Raw genomic sequence first — 25,629 nt, 5'->3', positions numbered from 1 at the left:
CTATTTTATATAACGTGTACTTTACCCAGAGGTGTAGCAGCGCTTTACAGAAGAGTGAAATTCATTAGATCAGACATCACAGGTAGCATGGTTGAAGTGAGAACTAGCTATTGGGATAGTGTTTGCATACTATGTGTCTGCATGGGAAACCATTAGTTTTGTATGAAGGCCCTCACCCACCAACTAAAAATGACATATCACAAACTAAAGTTGGAGCGATTAGGGTTTTAACAGTACATATTCCACCGAACTAGTTCTCCAGTGAGGAAGGTGAAACAGTCAGAGAATTATTGGTAACAGTGTCTTTGGATGAGAAGGGTTTCAACATAAAGGCACCACTTGTCTTTATTAGATTAAGGCGAAGGGAAGTTTGTGTATGCTGCTTCCTGCTGGGTGCCATCTGCCAATCAGATGCATACATTCAAATAAACAAAGCCCCCCAGCACAAATACATGATCAGAAACCACTGCCTTCCATCACCAGCTTCAGCGAAATACCAAAATGAAGTCACGCGCCTGTACACCCTGACTCGTGCATGGCATATTTTGACAGGTTTGGCGACTACCTACCAGTTCTTCTTACAAACAGCATACCCTGATGTGCGAGGCCACATCATTCTTACCTTATGCAGCGGCACTCCTGTCCTCTGCCATTCTGGGAAGGCGCACAACTCCCATTGGGCTCACCAGGCATTCCTGCCTCCTCTGTGTCAGCTTGGGTTGAGACAGCTTTGCAGGCTCAATTGTAGCCGCACCAGAGTACTTCACAGGTCTTTAAAAGACCATTTACTTGTTAATGAGGTTGTGTTTTCACCCCTTCTTAGAGCCACTTTGCCTATGGTTGGAAGAATTAGCCCCCCCCCCCCCCGAAATCTTTTTCATCCTCCATAAACCCCCCTTTACCCCCCTGAAATTTGGCTCTAGTTGCTAGTCTGGTTCTCGGCAACGTGCAGCTCAGCTCAAGTGCCGCCATTTCATATCCGCCTTGTCTCACTTTAGTTTAGAAAGAATAGGAAATATTTTTGGAAACAACAACTATCAGCCAAGTTGATGCACCAACTGTCCACTTTATTCTCCTAATTCAGACAAGAAGAACGTATAGTAAGCTATACTTCATGTCACAATGGTCATGGTTTAACTACTTATATTACGTGTTTGAGTTTGCATTTAATAATAAAATAATAATAATAAACCGCAGTGCGCTTGCGCTTCAAACACTGATTTACAATTTGGAAACCATTCTTGCGCCAGCCACTGTCCTACAGAATAGTTAAAGTAATAAGAAGAAACTGTAAAGATGTCCAATGTAGGTGCAGAAAACCCAAATTCAACCCAGATTTTCTTGCCATCCACATAAAAATGTATTTACATTGACCTGAAAGACAACTAATGTAATTAGTCAGTAGTTCGGGTAACATTAAAGTATGGTGTGAATCCATCCCATATAGACCGGTGTTGAATACCCCTGTAAGCCTCACATTTCCTAAAGACACAGACGTTCAACTGGTTTCACATCTCACTGCCCGGCGCCCTCTCATCCAAACCCCCCCTCCTGCATCATGTTGCTTGTTCTATCCTCCTCCCAAGTTACCTTGCTTGCCCGTTCCCCTCCTGCATTGTGTTGCCTTTCCCGTTACCCTCCTGCGTCATGTTGCTCGTTCCATCCTCCTCCCAAGTTGTCTTGCTTGCCCAGTTCCCCTCCTGCATCATGTTGCTTGTTACATCTTCCTCCCAAGTTGTCTTGCTTGCCCTGTTCCCTTCCAGCATGCTGTTGCTAGCCCCGTTCCCCTCCTGTATTGTGTTGCTTGTCCCATCCTCCTCCCAAGTTGTCTTGCTTGCCCTGTTCCCTTCCAGCATGGTGTTGCTAGCCCCGTTCCCCTCCTGTATTGTGTTGCTTGTCCCATCCTCCTCCCAAGTTGTCTTGCTTGCCCTGTTCCCCTCCTGCATTGTGTTGCTTGCCCTGTTCCCCTCCTGCATTGTGTTGCTTGCCCTGTTCCCCTCCTGCATTGTGTTGCTTGCCCCGTTTCCCTCCTGCACTGTGTTGCTTGTCCCGCCCCTCCCGGCAGAATAAAAGTGCAATGATGCAACCAGCACTGCCAGCACAATAGCTCGTTTTATTCTAGGTTTCAGCCATGCGGCACAGCAGCCACGCATTTGTACAACCTGGTTAAAATACGTTGTCAAAGCCAAAAGGTCTCACATAGGCGAGACCAATGGGCTTTTCCCAATAGTTGTTGCACCGGGTTCCACCGTCTGGGCAAAGATCTCCCCTTATTAGTACGCGTTTAAACCCCAAATACAGCAACAGGAAACTTTAAGATGGCCAACCAATCTCTGCAAAGGGTATTCCACTGCGCGGGAACACAGGTCACAATGTTTATGACGTTGTGCAGGATATGCAGCAGATGGCAGATTATGAGGCATTTGTGATAAATCCATATTTAGGTGAAAACGCCAAGGCTGAAGAATCGCATGATTACAGTCGCCCAGGTAAAAGCCACATCTACAAAAGGAGGAGGTAGAGACACAAATGGGAAAGTAGTGCGTAGAGGCTGCATGAACCTGGGATCAAGGGACAAGTCTGTGGAAGTGAAAGAAAAGGTGAATATTTGTGCCCTGAGTGGGGAAGTGGTAGAAACTGAGGAAGGGGTGTGGTGGGGTAGGGCGAGTATGTGAGGTTTGGCTTTTGCCTCTAGGAGTTTGGTAAGACAGTAAAGCCGGTGAGCCTATAATGGGCAGGAAGTGGCAGATGTTTGCAACAGACCGTACTATACATTGTTCATGTGTAAATGTTTGGGTCCCGATAAAGTTTTATGTAATAAATCACCTGGGAACAGTTAAAAGGCGTGGTAACATCACTAACGACATTTTGGAGCGCAAGCTTCAGCTTTCAGATCGAATAAGACTTACATGCCTAGGCATGCTGGCAAAAGGGAGCATTTTATGTTTTTGTTATATAAAATACAATTGGAACTAAGTTACCGCGGAATTGATGATAAAATGTAAAAGATTTGACCGCATGTCATGGTAAGCTTTCCAGAGTTTCAAAACGTTGTCGAATTGTTAAAAATGTGTCCGCGTTTTTAATTCAGCAAACTGTTCATTCTCGTAATAAGGCAAAGTTTATTTAACAGTTTGGAGCTTTTCGAGCTTCAGAGTAATATGAGAAGATGATCTGAGCTTTAAAATGATAGTATATTTAGGGGTTAGCGATAACTGCTAATAGATACGTTGGAATAATGGCGAATGTGTCTTTGGGAGAAGTTTTAGCAAACAGCCGATATCAACTGTATAACCCTTTATGAAATGTTTAGAAATTGATTTAAAGTACATATATTTTTGTTTGTAATTACAGATGTCCCTGACGAAGCGAATTTTATTTCCCGAAATGCATTGGGCTTGATAGTTAAATCATGACATGAAACCCACCTTACGCTTCTGAGCTTATGTTGAACAGCAATGGTTTACCTGCATTGAGTAAAATGAATTGAATTTACAAAAAAACGAGAGGAAAAGGATGGAGAAAAAATGAAAAAGTAAAAAGTTGTTTAAAATGAATGAACTTAATTCATTGGATTCAGGCGGCGACGGGGCAGTACAGCTTGATGGTACCTAAAGGCGGTTCCTTTGTTGTTGAGAGATGTTTGCTTATGCCAGACAAAGCCAAAGGTTGTCATGTAGGAGTGTTGAGTACAAGGCAGCATGAAGTCTGCGTTGCGCTGCTGGCGCCCAACCTAGATCCCTTCAACAAAGGTGTTACATGGCTCATCTGTCCCTTGTCCTCACCATTATTCTTGAGGCAAGGTGGTACCTTGTGGTAACCAAAGATGGCTCTCCCTTCACAGCTAGACATATAGCTAAGCTGCCCATACTTCCAGCCGACCAGAAGAAGGGGTGATGAGCAAAGCACTGCAAGGACAAGTTTACTGTGCATGGTTGACCCCCTGTTGTTGGAGAACATGTGGCAAGTTGCACCATTCGCCAAAACCTCTCCTCAGTAAGCAAAAATGGAGAATTAAATGTAGGCAGATTTGGAATACATCGATCTGAAATACCGGTCCATAGTCAAAATGAGCACCACATCCTGCCCGTTTCTGGACACTCACTTCCGAAGAAGCACACCTTCCAGAATGCGAAAGATGAAAATGGATACTTTGAGTTTCACAGAGATAATGATAAAGCACACCCTATCTATTACGCCTATGGTGGCCCTGCTCTGCTAGGTAGGAGCCACCCCTCCACACTACAGGAACCTGGAGGTGATGGCTATGTTACTGGGGTGGTGCGGAATTGCAGTGCTGTAAGGTAGAAGGAGAAGACCCCGTTTTAAAGATTGGCTCAAAGGTATAGGAGAAGAAATGTCCAAACTAGTGAATCCACTCTACATCTGACATGCTATCCGCAGGACTTCTGGGCACCCCGATTATTATTATTAATGTCATTTCTAAAGAGCTCCGTCACCTAACTGGTAGCAAGGTGCTGAGGGAAACTACAGGGGAAGAGGGGGAGTTACCAATTCCTACAGAGTAAGCAGTAATTAAGCTTGCTAGGAATGACGGCGTTGAGCACCGTTTCGCAACTTTTGGGAACATGCAGATTTTTATTGTTTTTCTGAAGTCCAATAAGTTGGGGGAAGATCTCAAAGCATCTTGAAGATTATTCCATAAATGAGCTTGCTGCGATCATGAATACCCATCCCCCGTCTTCTATTTCTGGCTTTGACTACATAGGCTAGATTAGCCAATGAGGAGTGAGGGCTCTTGCCTGGTTTATACCATTTTATCTTCTTCTACAGGAGGATTGGGCCAAATTCATGGAGCAATTTGTAGGCAATACAGAGGGCCTTAAACCTAATTCTTTGCCTCAATGCTAACCAATTTAAGTCCTTCAAGGCCAATGATACATATGACCTTCTGGGTCTATTCAGGCTAGTTTAGATGACTACATGGACTCTGGGTAACCGATTCAGCAGGTATTCCGGGGCTATCAACAAAAATTCAGCCTGTTTAAGATGACACTGCAGAATACCAAGAATATGGATGAGGGAGGCAGTAGCACAAAGATCTTACGTAGTTTTATAATTAGGAAGACACAAAACCCAACAGTCTTATTTATGTGAAATTCCTGGCTCCGTTTTTTGTCAAAGGTAACCACCAGATTTCTGACGACCATGGACGGACAGTAGTCCCATCAGAGGGAACTGGCCAAAGGTTTGAGGGCAGTGAAGCCAGGGACTGACTTGCTGCGCAGCAAAGGGATGTGGTCTTGCTTCCATTGGGACTGATTCTCGAACTCCTAAGGAGAAAATCACTAAGAAGTGATAAGTCCAGCAAAGCTGGAGGATGTTCCCCATGGTAGCAAGGTCTTGAGTGGAAAAAATAGGTTTCTTTACATTCCCATCTTGGCTAGTTGGACAATGAACAATCTGTTGCAGTCCTAGGTTTTTGCATGACACAGGAAGATTTTTCAATGCAGGTCCAGGGTCTCCCTCAGACCACAGTCCTCCAAAATGATAAATCTTGAGTGAGCCAGGGCCATGTTACTAAAGAAGTTGATACAGGATTGTAGATAGGAGCTAGACGGGCCTTGGTAGTGATAACACCAATACCTGATAATATCTGACCTTTATTATCCTTAAGGGAGGACCCCAGGAGCTCAGGGCCTGCAATCAGATATAAACTTAGAGGTGCAAATTCCCACTTATCCTTCTATATTAAGCCCACTCCGCGCTCCCCCCGCTCCCCTTTCTGGGCTCGGGGTTTGTGGAAAATCTTTAAGCCCGGTGGTCAGGTTAAGCCCAAATCGACATCAGTCAGTTGTAGTCCAGGTTTTAGTCACGAATAGAGTATCCCAGGCCCCAGATTGAAGTAACAAATGGTTCCTCAGCGGAGTGTTTTAGCAGAGACCCCTCGTTGAGAAGTCCACATTTTAAAATGCAAGAATCAGAATCAGGGCTACCAGTAGTGCATACAGTAACTCTCAGAGCAGAATTAATAGGTTGGGTGCAGAGCGTCATGTTTCCCAGTTAGGAGAAGCAACTCTCTAGTATACTGTACGCTGCCTCTTTCTTCAGCCTCTATGTTGTGACTGGCAGCATGGCTGGTGCTATGTGCAGCCGGTACGCTGACAGACGTGGCTTGCTTTCGCGCGCCTTCAGCGCTGCCGCATCTGCATCATTCTTTTATAGTTTTCTCCTATTGGGGACGACTAGATCGACAACCAACATGTCAGCCGGTGGTGACCAGCTATTCCAGGCGGAAGTACAACACAGTATCTAGGTATAGCATCTAGCATTCTCCGCATGAAACGTGCCCATTCGATCAGAAAGCACCAAAAAGAAAAACACCTAAGCAATACTTTAAAGCAATTATTCCCTGTTATCAGTAAAAATGTATGACATTGATAGTAGCAATAAGGAATTAGCAGCACACAATCAGTGAAAACACTTGTTTCCAGGTATATTTTTAATAGTTTTACATAAAAACAATCCTTCGCAGCAACATCGTTCACTCACTTTGCCCCCGTAATATCTGCAAGGCCGCGTCCTAAACAGTCTTTTATAGTCTCCCCCTAGTGGGGACGACTAGACAAAAATGGTGGCCAGTTGTGACCCGCTCTAAATGGTGGAAGAACACCACAGTATCAGTGGACTGATGGGGGAATTCATGCCTCTGTCAAACAATGTCTGGCTTTGGCACTGTAACCTATTCTGCACAGCAGTCACTGTGGTGTGTCGGGCAAAATCTAAATGATGGCGAATGTGTCATGGTATGGCTCTGCCTGGACTGCAGTTGCAGAACCATGACACACTCACATGGCACTCACATGATTCCTCCTCCATCTCACCCTCCACAGATGATCCGTCCAACCTGTCTGTAGTAGCTGCCCAGCCCATCTTAACTGCGAACTCTCATACCAAACACCCAAGCATTCCATACTTGTCAATCACACCAACATTCTTACATGGAACACTCACGCTGGCTGAGCAGCTAGATGCAGTGAAATACAGGAACATAAATATACAACTCAGAATACTACACTGTCCCTGAATGTTCCGCTGTACCAGATTGGAGTCATTCACATTACAAGTCTCATGTAAGGTCCTGACTAACTAGTAACTGGCTCGTGCCATCCTTACTGGCCTTTCTTTAAAAGGCCTCGTGCTCCTTCCTCGTGAGGGGTCTTTAGCTCAGTCAGCCTCAGAATGGAGGGTGAGTGAACACTGGAGGATGGAGAACCATGAGGTGAGAAGAGGGAACGAATAGGAAGTACAAAAAGCAGGAGAAGAGACTGGTGTTGAAAAGAAACCCTGAAAAGAAAGACGGACAAAAGACTGAGATCAAGAAACAGAGGTCAGGAAGGAGAAAGGGAAACAAGAACAGGTGGGAAGATTATTCAAGATAAAGAAGAGACACCAGTAAGATGGTGAGGCATATGAGAAGACAAGCAACAGGGAAGAAAAGAGGTTAAAATGAAAGAGGCAATAGCAATGGGGGAAGAAAAAACAATAGCAAAAGAACAGAAATAGGAAAGAGGGAGGGGTAAGAGAGTGGTGAAAGTAAAAGGAAGAGGCAAGGAGAATGGGATAGAACAGACTAGTGAACAGGAAGGAAAAAGACAGAAGAGAAGATTACAGTGAAATAAAAAGAAGTACAAAAGAGTAAGAGGGGAAGGAACAATGAAGATGTGAGATAAAAAGGAGTGGTAAACGCCAAGACATAATGGTTAAATAGATAGCTGATTCTATAAGGGATACACGTATATCCGTGTATAAGAGATTACTTACATTTTAGGGATATTGCAAGTCACTGAGTAGTTCAATAACCGCACTCAATGTTGCTCTCTCTCCACTGCTGGAGGCTCTCTCGTGTGCTTCTCCTCCCAGCCAAACAGAAGCCCTCCCAATGCTCAATGTTTCTGACTTGTGTGTCACTCTCCCTTGTGTGCTGTTTGCTCTTCCTCTACACACTCCCTATTGCTTCCCCTCACCCAATCCTCCATTACGCCTCATACCCAGCTTTTTTAAAGGAAATATGGACATTTTTTTTTGGTGGAGGACCAGGCAGCAAATTGCTCCAAGCCCCTCACCATTACAAAAGGGATTTTTTGCACTATTTCTTTCTTTCTTTTATTTACCAATCCATCTCAGATCTGTAAATTGAAAGAATGTCTTCCTTGTCATTTTGTATGTGTAAAGATGCATGCACACCGCTGCAAAGGGACGCGGTCCTTTGTTTTCTCTTTTGCCGATGCTATACTGCTTTGCCCAACAGGATTAGAAAAAACCAATGGGTCTCAGAAGAAAGACGGATTGGCTTTGCCAAAGGTTGTTAGATCAATGACCATAAAAACGTCTAGTGAATTTGCGGAACAGTTGATCAAATGGCAAGCTGCCTGAAACAGGTCTACTTCCGGCAGGATGGCTCAGTGAGCAGAAGGCTCCCAGAAGTCAAACTACTCACAAGTGTTCTGAAGGTTATGAGTTGGAATCTTGCAAGGCAAGTTCAGTCATAAAATCAGTAACAGTGGCATCTCTTAGTTACAACTTACATTGTTCAGAAACAGATGTACAATATCATATCTGACGTATCTACACACCGAGCAGTGGTATGACTTGTTGACTCCGATGAACCTCCTGATAGGCGCGGTCTTTGGACTCCTTCTAGTCAATGTTATGTCATTTATTTGCTATGTTGAGAGCTTGATTCTGTGCTACTGACAAACATTCATTCACAATGAAAGGGCATTGCTCGGATTGTCTATCTAAAAACATGCAAAATGCGAATAAAAAGATTTTTTTTTTTTAAAGAAACAGTACAATATGAAGGTCTATATAAAATACAACTTATTAAGTTATTACTCTCCCCAGCTCAACCTCCCTTTGAGGAAAGGTCCTTGCATGTGATTGACTTTGTGTTAGCCCCATCAGCCCGTCAGAAAAAGTGCTTGGCATAGCCGTTCTATCTGGTGAGATTAATGCAATAAATGTTCACTTAATGGAGCAACACAATATAGGTATTTATTTCATTACATTATTTACTATTTATGTTTTTACCAAATTTACTGATGCCCAGAGAAGAGACTCCTTGTAAAGACGGTTCAATGTTATCAAAGAGGGGGAGATGTCAAGTAATGTCACTTCCTGTGAAGTTACTGTGATTTCTTGTCGGATGAAAAATAGAGGGGCCTCCCACTTTCCCCAGGGCATCAAAAATAGCAGGAACAGTCATCGACCTGGGTTTTAATCTCAGCCATCGACCTGGGTTTTAATCTCAGCTCTGGTACTATATTTAGTAAATTCCTTCATCTCCCTTTGCCACCAATTGTAAACTAGTAAAAGGAAAAAGGATTGATTGTAGGACTGTTACTAGTCCACGACAGGGGCTACTGTCATGGACTGGTTGCTAACATCTGGTCCTAAAATGACTACCTGCACCACCCAGCTGTACATCAAGCACACCATGCCTAGATGCCACTGCAACAATAACAACATTCTATGGCAAGAGCTCCTCAGCCTCTAGGCGGAAGGTCCACTCTCTATCAAATATCTGAAACGATTGAAGCTGAATAAAGCGTTAACTTGGATAGAACTTTTGATTGCATCAACAGCCACCAAAACGTCATTTCGAATGCCTATATGCAACATTATAAAAACTTTTACTTGGAGGTTTCGCATATACCTTATAGCAGACAGTAACTATGACATAGCTTTCACTGATGTGACTGTTGATGTCTCACTCAAACACATTTGGGTCTGAAGACAGACACACATTGCAGACCTAAAAGATCTGGAATTGGCAAACGTAATATTTTTATTTATTTATGTATTTATGCAAACCCATGCAATAGGAATACAAAACATAAGTAATATAAAGGTTTAAAAATGCAAGACTCTAACGTTAGCATGCGTATATTTGAATAAAAAAACAGCAAAAAATGACTGGTTGCAGAAATAATTAACAAATATAAAAGTATATATAAAAGCAGAGATTGACCTACCAGTTCTGGCACTCAAATCTTCCTCATGCACTCTACTCGGTGAGCTGGTGCAAAAGGTAAGTGACCCTTGAATGGATCCCTGTTTGTACTTTTTTTTTAATATATACATTTTTGACAAAACACGAGGTTGACTAAACAGCTAAAAATATCTTTAGGTAAAACCTAAAAAGAGAAGGCTCTTTCAGATACGCACCGTGTGTCCAGCTTTCTCCAGCACCAGCTTCATCTCCAGCACCGCGCGCCTCATGGAAGGAGAAGGCATGGTGAAGCCGTCTGTCTCATAATACCCCACTCGCAGGGGCCGGGGGCTGGAGAATACCTGAAAAAAAAAATCAGTGTATGAGGCATGAATTATGCTTGGCCTAAAAAGTGACACGGTAGAACGCTCAGTTGAAATTTGTCAAACTTTTTGATGCTTGCTGATAGGAGTTTGATGTAGCCGTGCAATTCCCAGACAAGGAAACCTGCAGAGAGCTTAGTGTCCTGTAAACCCAAGCAAAATGAAAAAAAATACTTATCAGGTAATGGGGGCTGACCCACTGACTGGCTTGGTCCACAGACCCAGAATCACAATCTAGAGTGCTCTATCATAGTAGCACCCTCTGCTTTGGGGGTATTTTTGTTTTGTGTGTTTTATAAAGCGTGAACATGACCCAAGAGTATCAGAGCACTACCCATACGATTGGAAACAGAATCAAAGACCTGAGACATCAAAATGAACATCTAACATAAAACACAGAACAAAAGAACTACTTAAAGCTAGAGCAAGATATGGTATGTTGCATCAGAACTAGTACTTAACATCTGCCATGCATTTATGAAGCACTGGGACAAATTCTCCAAGATGTCTTCCTGGGCCCTACATTGATTGAGATTCAGTTCCAGGAACCCCGAGCAATAGTGTTTGTGTGTATGGTAGGGGGTCTTATGGGATCTTAAATAATAAACAAGGATCATGGGGGCTAGCTTAGAGTTTAACGCTAATGGATACTTTGCTGCAAACATGGCAGAGTACTTTGTCCACCAAACTTACAGGCGGCCTCATTTAAAGAGATATTAATGTTTGTCGAGTGCTTAATGACAAATATTCAATAGTATACTTAAGTAGTTGAAGTCTCTTTCATTGTTAATCATATCAGAAATCTTATTTGAAATGATAAACAATTAACACATTTAAGCACACAAATAACACAATGATCTGACATAACACAATTATCCATGGACTACATTTCTAAATAACTGCATCCATAGAAAGCTTTAGCTGTAGCAAACTGCAGCCAACAAGCGAACTAAGCCGCTTCTTCAGGGTTGAAACAACACAAATTAAACATAGCTAATATTTTAAAAATGTATGACAAATCAGATGATTAGCATCAGCTACATTAAGTTATAAGAATATCCCTACCAATATACAATTTTTAAGCTCGTTCACAGATGGATCCTGCAATTTACCTGACTATACATACTATATTTTGATTATTACATACAAGTACTTGATTTTACAAATTCTAAGCCAAATTCCATTCAGGTTTTCCCGTTTGCCCAGCGAACCAATGCATAGATTGCAACATTAGACCAAAAAAGCACTACTCACAATAGAAAAAATCCTTCTCTTGTAATTTGATTGAGGGTTCCACCAGTCCCTTAGTCAGAGCCTATCTGTTGATCATCAGACATAGAGAAACTGTGCAAATAGAGAGGACTATTGCTTAGAAGAACGGAGCACTCTTGATAGATTTGGGTAGCGAGGTTACCCTTCAGAAAATACTGTTGGAATCAGCCAGACAAGCCTAGAAAGTGCCACTACACACCCTTCTCAGGGGGGATCGGGAAAAAAATCAAATAAAAGTCAACAAATAAGGTTTAGTACTAAGTTCAATGCGGAAAACAATAAGATATATAGTATTGTCAAAAAACACTAAGCAATTCTAAAAAAAGATGAAGATATACATGACGCTTTTACGACAAAACCATTGGTTAACTTCAGAAGAGCACAAACCCTCAAGAATATACTTATCCCAAGTGATAGCATTACATTTCAAAAGAGTGAAATAACCAATTGGCTACAAGAAAAACCATGTGGGTGCTACAAGTGTAATAACCGTGTATGTTGGCAGTACATTTCAGACAAAAACAGAATTTCCAAGTCAAGATGGCAGTAAACTATTTAACACCTTCCATGCTATGGCTTTTCCCGTCCTGTGCTGGAAAAGCTTGAAAGGCATTATTTCATGACGAGCTCACCTTGTCATAAGGTTATAGGTTGTTTTGTAGCGCGCTCTGCTACTGGGGAGTATCCTGGCGCGTTGCGGAGGTGACCAAACATAACACAGAGAGACAGCCTAGACCTGACAAACAAACAGATGGGTCTTGAGATCCTTTTTAAACTTGGATAGACACTGGGCGGTACGCAAATGAAGAGGGAGAGCATTCCAAGCCTTCGTAGTTACCAAAGAAATAGATTGGCCGCCCAGCCTAGCCCGCTTATAGCGGGGAAGAGTCAGTTTGGCCAGCGAGGCTGACCTGAGACAGCGAGAAGGAGTGTAGAAAGAGAAGCGCTTCCTCAGGTAGCCGGGGCCTAGCTCGTGGACAGCTCTAAATGACAGCACAAGAGATTTGAACATAATTCTCTGAGCTACAGGGAGCCAGTGGAGTGCGCGCATGTGTGACCGAGCGCTCTGCCATTTCGGAATGCTAAACAAAAGGCGGACCGCGGCGTTCTGGACAACCTGCAGTCGTTTGACCAGATACGCCGGGATACCACAAAACAATGCATTAGCATAGTCCAATCTGGACAAGATGAGGGCACGCGCAACCGTTTCCCTAGCTTCTCTGGGCAGCAGAGGGAAGAATTTTCTTAACGCCCTTAGCGTAGCAAAACAGGTCCCTGACAGCTTCTTGATATGCAGGTAGATTCATCAAAGACCGGTTTTGAGAGTCTGTAATAGCGATTCATAAGGAATCGCTATTACAGACTCGCAAAACGGGATTCATGTAGGAATCGCAAAATTAAATGCGATTCCTACACATTCCTTATTTGCGATTAGCAAATTGCTAATCGCAAATAAGGAATAACTCCCCATTCATTCCTATGGGCCTTTTGGCCCATAGGAATGAATGGGGAGTTATTCCTTATTTGCGATTAGCAATTTGCTAATCGCAAATAAGATAGCGATTTAAAGGGTGCCAGGGGTGTCCAAAGGACACCCTGCAGCACCCCTTAAATGCAAATTCTAACAGGTGTTGCGCACACACATGTCCAAAGGACATGTGTGTGTGTAACATGCAAAAGAAAAAAATGCACTAAATTGCTTTTTACTCTTTTTTCGCAATTTACCACGAAGTCAGATTTCGTGGTAAATTGCGACCAAATATTGCGAATTCGCAATTTCAAATTGGGTGATGAATTGCATTTAAGGAATCTCTATTAGAGATTCCTTAAATCCAATTCCTCGCAAATATGCGATTTCGCAAATAGCGATTTTTGCATTTGTGATGATGAATCCCAAATGCAAAAATCGCACTCGCAAAGGGCCAGATTCTCAGAATCTGGCCCTTTGCGAGCGCAATTTCGTTTCATGAATCGGGCTGATGGTCCTCAAATCTGAGGTCTTCTCCGAACCAAATTCCGAGGTTCTTAGCCGGGCCTCCCATCACCTTGGGACTAGGAAAATCCGGGGGCCACAACTCATTCTTAAAGTTGGAGGGGAAGGACCCATAGAAGAGGACCTCTGACTTATCCTCGTTGCATTTAAGCTGGGCCATCGCCAGCCAATGAAACACCGAGGAAAGACAGAGGTGAACAGCCGTTGTATCCAGCTGGTCATCCGGCCAGGTAAAGAGCAGCTGGGTGTCATCAGCGTATCCGATGACCTTAGCCCCAAGCTGTTCGGCCAGGTATATCACAGGGGTGATGTAGGCGTTAAACATCAACGGGCTCAAAGTGGAGCCCTGAGGGACCCCCGTGCAGAGTGGTTTGGCCTTTGAGGCAAACGGCGGCATCCATACTTGCTGCGTCCTATCAGAAAGGAAGGATGACAATCAAGCCAGTAACCTGCCGCCAATGCCAATCTCAGACAGTCTAGCAAGGAGGAGATTATGGGGGACGGTATCGAACGCGGCAGAGAGGTCCAGAAGAATCAGGACCGCTCTGCCGCCACCATCCAAGCACTCTCGAATGGCCTCCGTCACCTCCACCAAAGCTGTCTCTGTGCTAAAGGCCGCCCTGAACCCTGACTGCGCCGGGTGCAGGGCATTGGATCTTTCGAAATAGCTGTCCAGTTGGCGAAAAGCCACCTTCTCACAGATCTTCACCAGGGCAGGTAGCAAAGATATAGGGCGATAATTTCCCGGTACCGTAGCCTCAAGCCCTGACTTCTTCAGTAAAGGGAGCAGCATAGCTTGCTTCCAGCATCCCGGAACCGTGGCAGAAGACAGTGAAAGGTTCACAATCTGGGTGACATCAGTACATACAGTAGACGCCACTCCAGAGAGAACCCGGGCAGGGCAAGGGTCAGAAGGTGAGCCCGATTTCAGGGACTGAAGGAGAGCCTGGACATCAGACTCCTCTGCCACTGAAAAATCCAGAAACTGCTGTGAGGGGCAGTGAACTGTTTGAGAGACAGTAGTCATCAGAATATTGCCTGTGGGCAAGGCAGCGAGCAAATCCCTTTGAATTTTTTCAATTTTTTCACTGAAAAAACAGGATAGCTCCTCACACCATTGAGAAGAAGAGGGAAGCAATGGTGAGTCTGCCACAGGGGATAAAAAGCTTTTAACAATTGAAAAGATCTCACGGCTATTGTTACTAGCTTTAGCAATCCTCCCAGCATAGTAACCACCCTTAGCTAATCTGATGGCGGCATAATACTCCCTCTGGGCAGTCCTCAGGATTGCTTTAGCCTCTGGCTGATAGTCTCGTCTCCAAGCCCGCTCTAATTTCTTGCAGCCACGTTTCAAATCCCTTAGATCGGGCGAAAACCATGGCTGAGAAGGGATGCAGCGAGGTCGGGACGGGGCATTAGGCTTTGTGGATTCTTTGACCGCACATTCCATCCACCCATTAAAGCTACTAACCGCCTCTACCAGCTCCCCGCTGATTATTGGTCGGGACTTAATTAAGGCTCGCTCAAGGAGGCAATGTTGATCTTTGGAGGGAGGTCCAGGACCGGACCCGTGCTCACTCTATCGAGTCCATCCACCTGCCAGGCAAAACTGACCAACTTGTGGTCGGACCACGTCACTCTATCCGACCTAAGTGCCACAATGGGAAAGTTGGAACAAACCAAGTCGAGTAAGTGACCCCCACATGAGTCGGACCTTCCACCCATTGTTTGAGTTGGGCCAGTTCCAAGATCTCTGCCAGGCGGCTGGCCATAGATGAATCATTGGCCTCCATGTGGATGTTAAGGTCCCCCAGTAAAAGGTACTTTGAAAAACTCAAGACTCTGGGCACTATACACTCCTCCAGTGACTCAATAAAGGCACCAGCATATCCTGGTGGTCTATAGACTAGCGACCCCCCCAGGGTAAAGTGAGGATTAATCACCAGGGAGAAGTGGGGCACCTCCCCGTCCGCCAAACCACCAGCCTGTTCAGTGGAAAGGCTCCATCCCTCTCTGTGAATAATGGCTAAGCCACCTCCCCTGCCCGTCGGGCGGTCTACCCTAACAATTTTAAAACCTCTAGGAACAGCAAGTTCAATACTAGGGGCGCACGAGCCATTAAGCCATGTCTCCGTGATAAAAAGGAGCTCCAGCTCGCCATCGCCCATAATATCAAAGATGTCATCGGTATGTTTAGACAAGGATCTGGCATTAATCAAGCCAGCCCTAACCAAAGTGGGACCAAGCCTGATATCTGCTCGAATGGCTGTTAGCACAGGGACGAAACCGCAGTTCGTGCACTTCTGCACCTCACAGTCCGGCCCAGCTAGGCTGCATCGAGCATCACAGGGGGTGGACTTCAGCCTCAGAAGCGCATTTCTTGAATATCTAATGGCGCCTCACAGGCGTCTGAGGGGGACAGAGGGACATATAGGAGGGCCAGCCCTGGGCCCGTCCGAGGCATGGACGGGCACAGACGGGCTAACCTTTGGCTTAGCTCGAGCTGAGCTCGTCATGAGCATGGAAGGGGTTAAAATCTGATCATTCATCAACTGTAACACTGTCTTTTGTGTATACTTGATTACATTTGAATGACATTTTTTTTAAGTTGGTTCAACCATTCCCCCTCTAAAAGAAAGAATCAAAGAACATATCAATTTGATCAAACAATAGATTGTAAGTCACCTTGGAGCAAACACTTTAAAGGCGAAGATATATCAGCAGTCAGGGTTAATGTTATTGAACACATAGGCTAATCCTACAGGAGATAGAATTCACAAACTACGCCTTAGAGAAACGTGGTGGATTGAAGCGCTGCACACAGTAGATACAGGATTGAATCTAGACCGAGACCTTCATACAATTCTCTAGTCATGCAGGTTCTTTGGTTTATGGTATGACTTACTACGATTTTCCTATTTATAAGACTCGCCATTGAAGATAGAAAGTTTAAGATTGACATCCCATTGTGAGGTCGTACTAGTGAGGATTCAGTTGCAGATACCAATTTTGAGGCAACTGGAAAACTTCACGGTTCCTCTTTGACCCCTGTACACACGATGTCCCACTATTATCCAACATTATAGAGCCTTGCCTGTCCCTTATGGCTGCCCTTGCTTCGCCAGTATCCGACCTATGAGGAACAATGGTTCAACAGCTTGGGCAGTCAGCCAAGTGCCCTTGCCTGAGGTACTCTCTTTGTTGAGGTTGTTTCTGTTTGACCCAGTTTGGTTCCACTCTGCAAGCCTGTACTCCCATCCCCACCCTCCAACTAAGCCCCCTCCCACCCCCGGCATTACCCCCTGTAGGGCTCAGCACTCTCCTGTGGACAGATTGGGACGAATGACTCCCGAGATGGTGGGTGATCAATTCCCCCAGATCATCTCCAAAAACATACAAGGAATGCACACGGCCTGCAAAAACTATAAAATACACACTTTTCTTAAATGCAGTGGAGTTCAGATAGCCCTACCTCAAGAAGCCCACATCATGAGGGCTGAGGGGCTCCAGAACGCAAAGCACTGGAGGGGCTAGGTCTTCACTACTGACTTCTCTACATATGCTTGGGGCACACTAATCTGGGTGCAGGCGGAAGTCTCTTAGAGGGTGGTGACACAGACAATATACCCAGAAGGCTGCTTTGTCCTGCTGGAAACAGTCCTGGATGGCTCGCCAATGATGCCGAGAAGTTTTTTTGCCAACGCTAATCGACCACAAATTCTGCACTGACTTTCCTCCCACATGGCTGCTTGGACTCTCCTGTCTTGGCCACTGACTGAATCCTGGACCCCACCCTGGACCGTTCCCATTCCCCCCTTCCTAATACTCCAACCATTGCCAGACCCTGGCAGCATGGCTTTGCCAATTGTCTCTGGCCAATATTTGGTGACATTACCCGGGAATTTGCCTCTACTCTTTCTACTTCCCAATACATGATGTTTATGCCCACCTAGATGGGCTGGTGGGTTCCCTGACTCCATGCCCCTCCTTTTCTTCTCTCAAGTATTTATTGGACCATAGCTCCCCGAGAGTGAATTTGGGGAGGCTATGTTACCCCATCCTGTGTGGTGCCTACAACCTTCTGCTCTTGAGGATCCCTGCTTTTGGGATGCAATGTCGGACAGTTTTGTTAATTACTTCGAACATAAAGAAGGCTTAGCCTTTTCACCCATTGTTGAATGGGAGGTCTTTAGAGTGGTGATCAGGGACTTCTGCTCCTGGGCCATTCGGGGGATGCATAGGTTGCTGCTCCTATTCCTAGACGCAGTAGAAAACGTATAAATAGAAAAGGACCAAAGGGCAGTTAAGGATCCCTCCTGGCACCCTTTGTTTTTCCAGCTTCGGGTAAACACGGCCCAACTTCTGGAATGCCTGCATTGCCTTGACTGCATGGGATACATGACTCGTGCACACTTCGAGGGTAATAATTCTGGCTGATTGTTAGCATGCCTGCTTAACAACAATTCTCACCTACAACAGATAGTCTAGGTCCATGACCCCTTCATGCCCTCCTCCAGCCCCGAATGAGATTCACAATGCCTTTACCGAATACTACTCTTCTCTCTTTGTTCCGTGCCAGTGGGCAGGGGCACATAACAGGAATGCCCATTGTCCCCTGTTCTGTTCGCCCTCGTAATGGAATACCTGGCAGCTCAGACAACAGAGTGGGGACTGAGCCTGAGGACTCTTCTAGATATCACACAAGCTATTTCGTTATATATAGATAACGTCCTAATTTTTTCTCTAAGGTGATACTGCTGAGTGCTTCCGGATTGCCCGGCTCTTAACAGTGTTCGGTGAACTACTGGCACAAGTCATGCATGTTCTCCCGGTTTCCGGCAACACACTAGACAAATCTTGCCATTCTGACAGGCCCAATTAGCCTACTTCCTTCCGATACCTGGATATTTGCATGCTAAATTATTGGATGCTAACTAAGCGGCTGCTCCCAGGTGATGTTCTGGAGGTGCTTCCTACTATCCGTGATAGGTAGAGTCACCATTTCTAAGATGGTAAGTTCCCCCACTGTCCCTTCTCTGGAGACTGCTCCCCAGAACCAGGAGCCTCCAACTCCCCACAATTTCTCCAAGTGGCCCCCACATGTTTTCGCAGAGCAGTGCAGCTCATCAACCCCGCAACCCTGGAAGTATCAACTGTTCCTCTTCTGGGTCAGCTTTATCTCAGACTGCCAGCAGTGCACTTGGATTCAGGCTGGCTTGACCACACTAAAGGATTTATTTAAAAAATGGCCAGCTTCAATCGTTCGTGTCCTAGAGGACCACCACGTCCTTCATTAGGCTCAATTCTTGGTTTATGCCGGAGTTGTCACCACGTTTTAAGGTCTTTTAGGGATTCAGAGTAATGAGCCAGACAACCAATCCATCCTCTAATCCCTTTACATGAAGGGAAGGAGCCGACGGGTGATTAGCTGGCTTGCTCGGACCTTCACAGCACTATCCCAGGTTATTTTCCAGACACTCAGAGACGTAGGATGCGGAAATCAAGAGAGCCCTCCACAAAAAGAGATCGGCTACAGCCAGGTCTCCAGGAATGCCTGCCACCTATTGGTCCATTTAATGTGCTACATTAAGCCCACCTCTCCCCTCAACGCATCTCCAGGATCTCCCTAGTTGGCGGACATGTATGCCAGATGTTCGGCCTAGCGGCAACCCTGAATCACCAGGGAGACCTGCACCGTAGGCATCATTCCCCACCCTGAAAACAGTAAGGTGGCGACTCTACTAGATATGGCCCTGCTGCTTGCTAAAGATCCATTACTATGAAGTAGAAACTTTCACTACTCCCAACTGTCACAGCTTGGTAAGACAATCTCAGTAGATGGGTGGGGGCTAAATCTGCAGCCCACCATCAGTAGGAGAGAGGCCTGTGCCATCAACTGATCACCCACATCTGGGAGCATTTACTGTCCAAACTGAATGACACCCCCAGCCTCTGCCACATCCTCACAGTTGGCATTTAGCCCCAACCAGTGTCGGTTGCCCCAACCTGATTAACACCCACCATAAAAGAACCCCCCTTCTGCCTCCTCTATCACCTCACCTTCCCTTCCTACTAATACCCTGCCCTCCCACTCAAACCACCTTCTTCTCCCAGGTTTGCTAATCCCCCAGTGTCCTATTCTCTATCGCCCCATACTAGCACTGGTCACTCCGCTCCACTCTAAGAACCTCCAATAGTGTCAATCCTCTTTATTACTTATAGTTCTATACCATAAAATGTGTGGTGCAGAGACTCACTGCAGGGGGGAGTGGTTGGGTCCACTGTTACGACCGTTTCCTTTTCTTTCTCTTTTGTATAAATCCAACAAAAATTGTTTAAAAAAGAAAAAAAACTATTTTAAATCATTTTATCAGAGGAGAGTCTGCTTCAGTGGATGGAAAGTAAGATGGAACAAAGGAGTGTCTCCAAGTCCAAATAATAAATGAGCAGATAGGCCTTAAATAGCTGTGGGAGAGACAGAAATTTATCTTGGCTCAATCCAGTGAACGTGGGCAGGGTAAGACTGATCCCGAAGGTGGACATGGTCTTAAGATAGAGTATATCTTATCCATACCCAATGACTTAACGTTACTGTTGAAAAAACAGTGTTTGACTGGAGTAACTGAGGCTTGAAGCTGTTCTGGTCAGATGGAAATGGCAGGAACGAGAGAGTAATGCCACCACCAATGAGAGCAGAAGTGGAATAGGGATTCCACAGGTCTGTAATGAGTCTTGATTAGGGTACTTCTCCATTAATTTCAGATTCTGTGAAAAATCCACGAGGAGGAAATACGAGAGACCATATCAGATTTGTGTAACAAAATCTCCATTGACTCAGGTTGCTGGAAGACAATGAGAAGGAGCCACTCACAAGTCATGGACAATACAACTCATACGTAGCTCACACAGGCAGCTTGCTGCAGGTCAGGACATTTATTGTTTTGTTGGTAATAGAACGGAAGGAGTTGGTTGTTTAACTGTTGTACTATGAAGTGGCCTGTTTGCACAAGAATGGCATGGTCAATGCAGGGCTAACGTCGCTTTAGTAGATGCTTCTGTGCAAATGTGAAGACATGCTGCAAATGCTAAGACCTTATTAAATGTGTAGTCTTTTTCTAGCATTTATGCCAAGGAGTTTGTAAGCAAACTATATGTATATTGCAGGAGTTACTCTTCCTGGTTAGTCAGCTAAGGATAGGAACATTTCCTGGAAGGACAGGGCACCCTTGCATGCTATGAGCATATAGAGCAGGGGTCCCCAAACCGGTCCTGGAGGGCCGGATCCATGCCAGATTTTTTAAATAACTACATGTATCTCAATGGGGATATCCAAAAAATCTGGCATGGATCTGGCCCTCCAGGACCGGTTTGGAGACCCCTGATATAGAGCATTCATACGGATGGAAGCTTCTCCTAGGAAGCCTGGTACACTGGACTGGCTCCAGGGAACAGAAGGGAGATGCATTGGGATGAGCATTAGTCATACACAGATGCTGAACCTTTGCTTCACATGGTCCAATAGCCACATCACCCAAGAACGAAGTCTATGAAGATGGCCACAGCAAGGCTAGCAAGTGGATCAATGAGAATGATTGCCAACTTATTAGCTATAAAATGCAGCATCACCTGCCATCTCTGAGACTCCAAATTCAGGATAGTGCAGACTGCTGCGTGTGGCCCAAACACCGTCATCCTTCTGCCATGTACTGGTTGCAAACGCCTTTGGGGGTCTACGGCATTGCGTGAAAGGGTTCTATCAGGCTTTTTTTCTGTTATTACCTGCAGGTTCATATTGATGACTGTTTATGTCTTGAATTCATGTAACTGACGAGGGAGATCACTTCTGCTTTAAGAATAGTGCTGTTATTCACTGAAGGACTGTATGTTATCAATTACATTTCATCATATCTATATTTGGTGTGGGTGTTTCTGCTGCTCCTACATGGTGACCCACATTACAAAGAACATAGGTTAGATGTGCACACCTGTATAAGACATCACCTGTGCATGTAGACAAGGAGTGCCATTCTGAACTGGAGTGAGGTAAAACGTTACTGTAAGTGAGTATGGAGGCTTTTAGGGGCTGTATTGAGCAAAAGAAGGAAAAGCTGCCAAAGGAGCTGTGAACTAGACCTCCATATTGGAGTTCTGAAAAGACCAACCAATTGTAAATGGTCTCTTCCTGGTGCTAATTCATGAACGATACGTTTGTTTCCACCTGCAACACTCAGACAATAGGACAATTTATCTTAATTAACTTAATTTATACACCACTCGTTGCCCATGTGCCACATCTGTTGCTATGTGCAACATCTGATCAAAATGTTATTACTGCTAAAAACAATACAAATGAAATAAATAAAAATGTGCTGGGCCTACTACTGCTTCTGCATGGATGGCAGGAGGTCCTTGGTGGAAAATGCATTAAAAGATGTAATTAAGTGCTAGATTGGTTTTTCAAAAAAGGGAATGCCTCAAAAATCAAAAGAAACATTAAGAGTGGTTATATCTTTACCTCCTCATTGAAGGGGATGGGTGGCACAGTTGGGTCCAGGCGAAACATGTCATCACACAGGAGGGCTCTCATGCATAGGGCCACGCTGTCCACATCCCTCGCAAGAGGGCCCAACATTGAAATAACTAAAACAAATCAAACAAAAAAAATCTCTTGCATACAAACAAAAACATCACCTGAGCATAGTGATATAATAGAAAATGTACTGCTATGAATACAAACTAGCATCTGCTCGGAGTTTGATGATCTGACGACAGTAATTGTTGCAGCTCAATCTACGAAGCGAACAAAGAAGTGTCTGAAGTCAACACTAACTTATCCAGAGTGAAACAAGTAGACACAAGACACTTGAGTCAACATCCAATGGATATACACGTATAACCTCACATTAAGATTTAAAAAATAAGCATGTTCAGATTTGAAGAAAATGTCAATGGGATAGTTTGCCCTTCATTCATGATTTTGGGATATCTACCTTTATGCAACCTGACAATGTGTTAAGAACCTCCAATAAAGCTTTACACCCATTTCACTGGTCTTGTACATTCACAACCCAATAAAATGGTGCTATTCACCCCAGTACACTTATTTATTAGTCACGCAAACGTCTTCGGAGTATCAGAGAGGTCCACATAGAATGAAACACATAGGCTTTTTCTTCTTACAAGCAACGAATGGAGACAAATATTGGCATTCCATCAAGAGTCAAGAACACACATATATAAGGATACAGGAGGAGTGGAGGATAACTCACTCCCATTCCTCCTTTAGCTCCTTCCCCCAACACCCTACTGTTCATTAATGTTGAATTAACAGAGGGCTGGAAGTTGGGACATAGAAGCAAACAAGCTGGCACAGTAGGCCGAAGAACCTGATCCTGCAAGGACGAAGTGGCATGTTGGACAATTGATGCATGCAGTCAGGTCAGCATCTTCTGCTGCTGCCAGACGCCAGAAGAGGCTCCAACATCTGGGGCAAGGAGTAACATGGAGTATCAAGAGGTAACTCTGGGTCATTGAATCCAACAGAATGTCTGGGTAGACTTCAATGGGCATTTGAGACCATACTTGTGCAATGGGAAGAGCAGTGAGCACTTGATAACTTCCATGCACCAAGCACCGTGCGAATGTAGCGAAACATTTACATTAGAAGATAGCGCTGGACGTTTGAGGCTAAACCTGCACTTGGCAAGACTGCTCTGGGCATTTGAGGTTTTAGCTGAAGCAGAATGTCTGCACTCTGTTGTTTTGAAGGTTATAGTTGTGCTTGGGAACGTTTGAAGCTGAACCCGAGCACTGTGAGCCTCAGTTTTGAATTTGAGCCAACGCTTGTACATGTCTAGGCTGCAATAGGCATATGAGGTTATACCTGCACATATAGACACTGCAGGGAGAACTTTAGTTTATCCCTGCACACTTCATGAGGAAAATGCATGCAAATTGACAGGTATTGATAAACGCTGTAGGTTTTACCTCAGTATGGGTGCAGAGGGACTCTCTATTAAAGGCTATATCTACACTTATGGGGCTACGATGAACATACATGGTTAAACTTGAGTATATTAGCCAAAGTATTCTGTCTATAGTTCTTGTTTCTGTAAGGATGCATGATGTTTGGGTGTACAGTCTTAAGGCTTTGCTTAGGTGTTATGAATCGGCATATGAGAGTTGTGCCTGTAAATTTGATGCTGCATCTGGTCATTTGAGATTCTACGCTTTGGCATTCCAGGAAGTATCTGGACCCCAGAAACTGTGCATCAGCATTTGAAACAGCATCTTGGTTTTCATTGGGTATGGCTGTGAGATTTAAGCTGTAACTAAGCATACAAGGGCGCACATTTGCAAATGTTGGCTTTGCTTAAAGTAAGATGTCTGCATCTGGGTAGGTGATGATTATTTTCATAGGCATGTCATGGATACCCCTTGGCATATCATACCAGTTTTCTAGTTAACTAATATAGCCAATCATTTCTTTTAAATGCATGCAATGGTAATGCAATTAATCGTATTTCCATTTTCTTTAACTCCAGTGATGTCACCTCCAGTAATCACCTCATGACTGCAAAGGTAAAAGTGAATGTGCTCCTGGCACTTTGGTGAATCAATGTCAATAGACAAGAGTATGAAAAGCTTGATTTGTCAGAGTGGATGCAGATAGAAGTTTGCAGGTCTCACAATCTCTATAACCTGTGTCAAGCGAAAAGGAGGTTTCAGAGGAAACCACACTGACTTTGCCTGTGCTGGTCATATTTGGGCAGAATCTATCAATTAAAATTTTGGGAACCTCTGCTTTTTTAAATTTGGTGGAGTGTTTACAAACCATTATTCCCACATGACCTTCCTCGTCCCTTTCCAGGTACTCTAATCAGACACTAATAATGCAGAACTCTGATCACTTCTTCAAGGGAGGTATTGATCTAATCCTTGTAGTGCAAAGAATAGGGCCAGATTTCAAGAAGACTAGGGTGTCCGGTCAGAATAAGAACAGTGAATTGGTCTTGGTGGGGCCAGATAATGCCATACTGCAAGGATACCCAAAGAATGTATTGTATCAATACAGCATGTGGCAGAGCAACACTTTTGGAGCCTTGTGGATTTTATGCTCTGGTATTAGAGCAGGGGCATACGTTATCCAATCGGAGTTGGGTAGCAGGAACCCTGAATATCAAACATTCTAAATAAAACAGCCTAAGCTGTGGAGGTAATTCCCTGGAAACAATCACATCACGGAATTTGGCAGGCATGGTGTTACATCCTGCTTTCATTTCTTCTTTGTCCTTCCTTAGTGTTTCTCATTTCTATCTCTGCAGGCCTCTATGATGTCATCTGTGTTCCAATTGTATTTGCTTGAAAGCAGGAACAGTTACATCTGGAGGCTGAGCTGAAGTCCATCTGCTCCTGGTGGGGTTTTTCTATAATTGGAACAACCTTATTCTATTTATCTACCTGACCTGAATTTAATCTACAATAAACCTAAACTGTTACATATACTGGATTTAAGGACTTCAATTTATTACAATTTTGGCGACGAGGTACAGAACCTGTGTGTGGAAAAAAGACTGATTTAATGGAGATCTGCAACTAAGAAACTTACAGAATAAGGAACTAAGGAACTTAAAAGACTATTGGAACTACTGCAACTGAAGAATTTTTTCAAGCCAAGAGGAGGAAAAGGTATTTTATGAGAGCATATTGATCAACTGGGAGGGTTTAGGGTATTCCAGAATTGGCCAGGCGCGCACCCAAGTGACCGCAAAGTATTATACTACTATGGAGTATAGAAATCCAGGCAAAAGGGCGGGCGGTAATCCCTCGTAACCGCTCAAGGTTGGATCCAGAAAATCCACACAAATTGCACAAAAACAACAAAGCCCCTGCACTGGATAAACAATAATAATGTCGGAGTGACTTCTAGTTTCAGTAGCATAAGTCAAACGTGCACATCGAAAATTCCAAAGTCAAAGACCGTCTTTGAAAAACGGCGCCGGGAACTACAGGAGGGGGAATTCACT

General features: G+C 44.4%; 1 protein-coding gene across 1 annotated transcript in view; it reads right to left on the bottom strand.

The window, feature by feature from the left end:
- LOC147747101 (vitamin D3 hydroxylase-associated protein-like) overlaps positions 1–25,629 on the bottom strand; it is a 374,791-nt gene that overhangs the window by 143,010 nt on the left and 206,152 nt on the right. Inside the window, exons 7-8 of the mRNA XM_086952349.1 lie at positions 22,119–22,243; positions 10,192–10,317 (exon numbers count right to left, since the gene is read on the bottom strand). Coding sequence (XP_086808475.1) covers positions 10,192–10,317; positions 22,119–22,243 — 251 coding nt within the window. The remainder of the gene's footprint in view (positions 1–10,191; positions 10,318–22,118; positions 22,244–25,629) is intronic.

This window comes from Lissotriton vulgaris, chromosome 1_1 (genome assembly GCF_964263255.1).
Source record: "Lissotriton vulgaris chromosome 1_1, aLisVul1.2, whole genome shotgun sequence".
In the NCBI taxonomy this organism is placed as follows: domain Eukaryota; kingdom Metazoa; phylum Chordata; class Amphibia; order Caudata; family Salamandridae; genus Lissotriton; species Lissotriton vulgaris.
The sequence above is the reverse complement of the archived record's forward strand: the minus strand, read 5'-3'. Positions and strand labels throughout refer to the sequence as shown.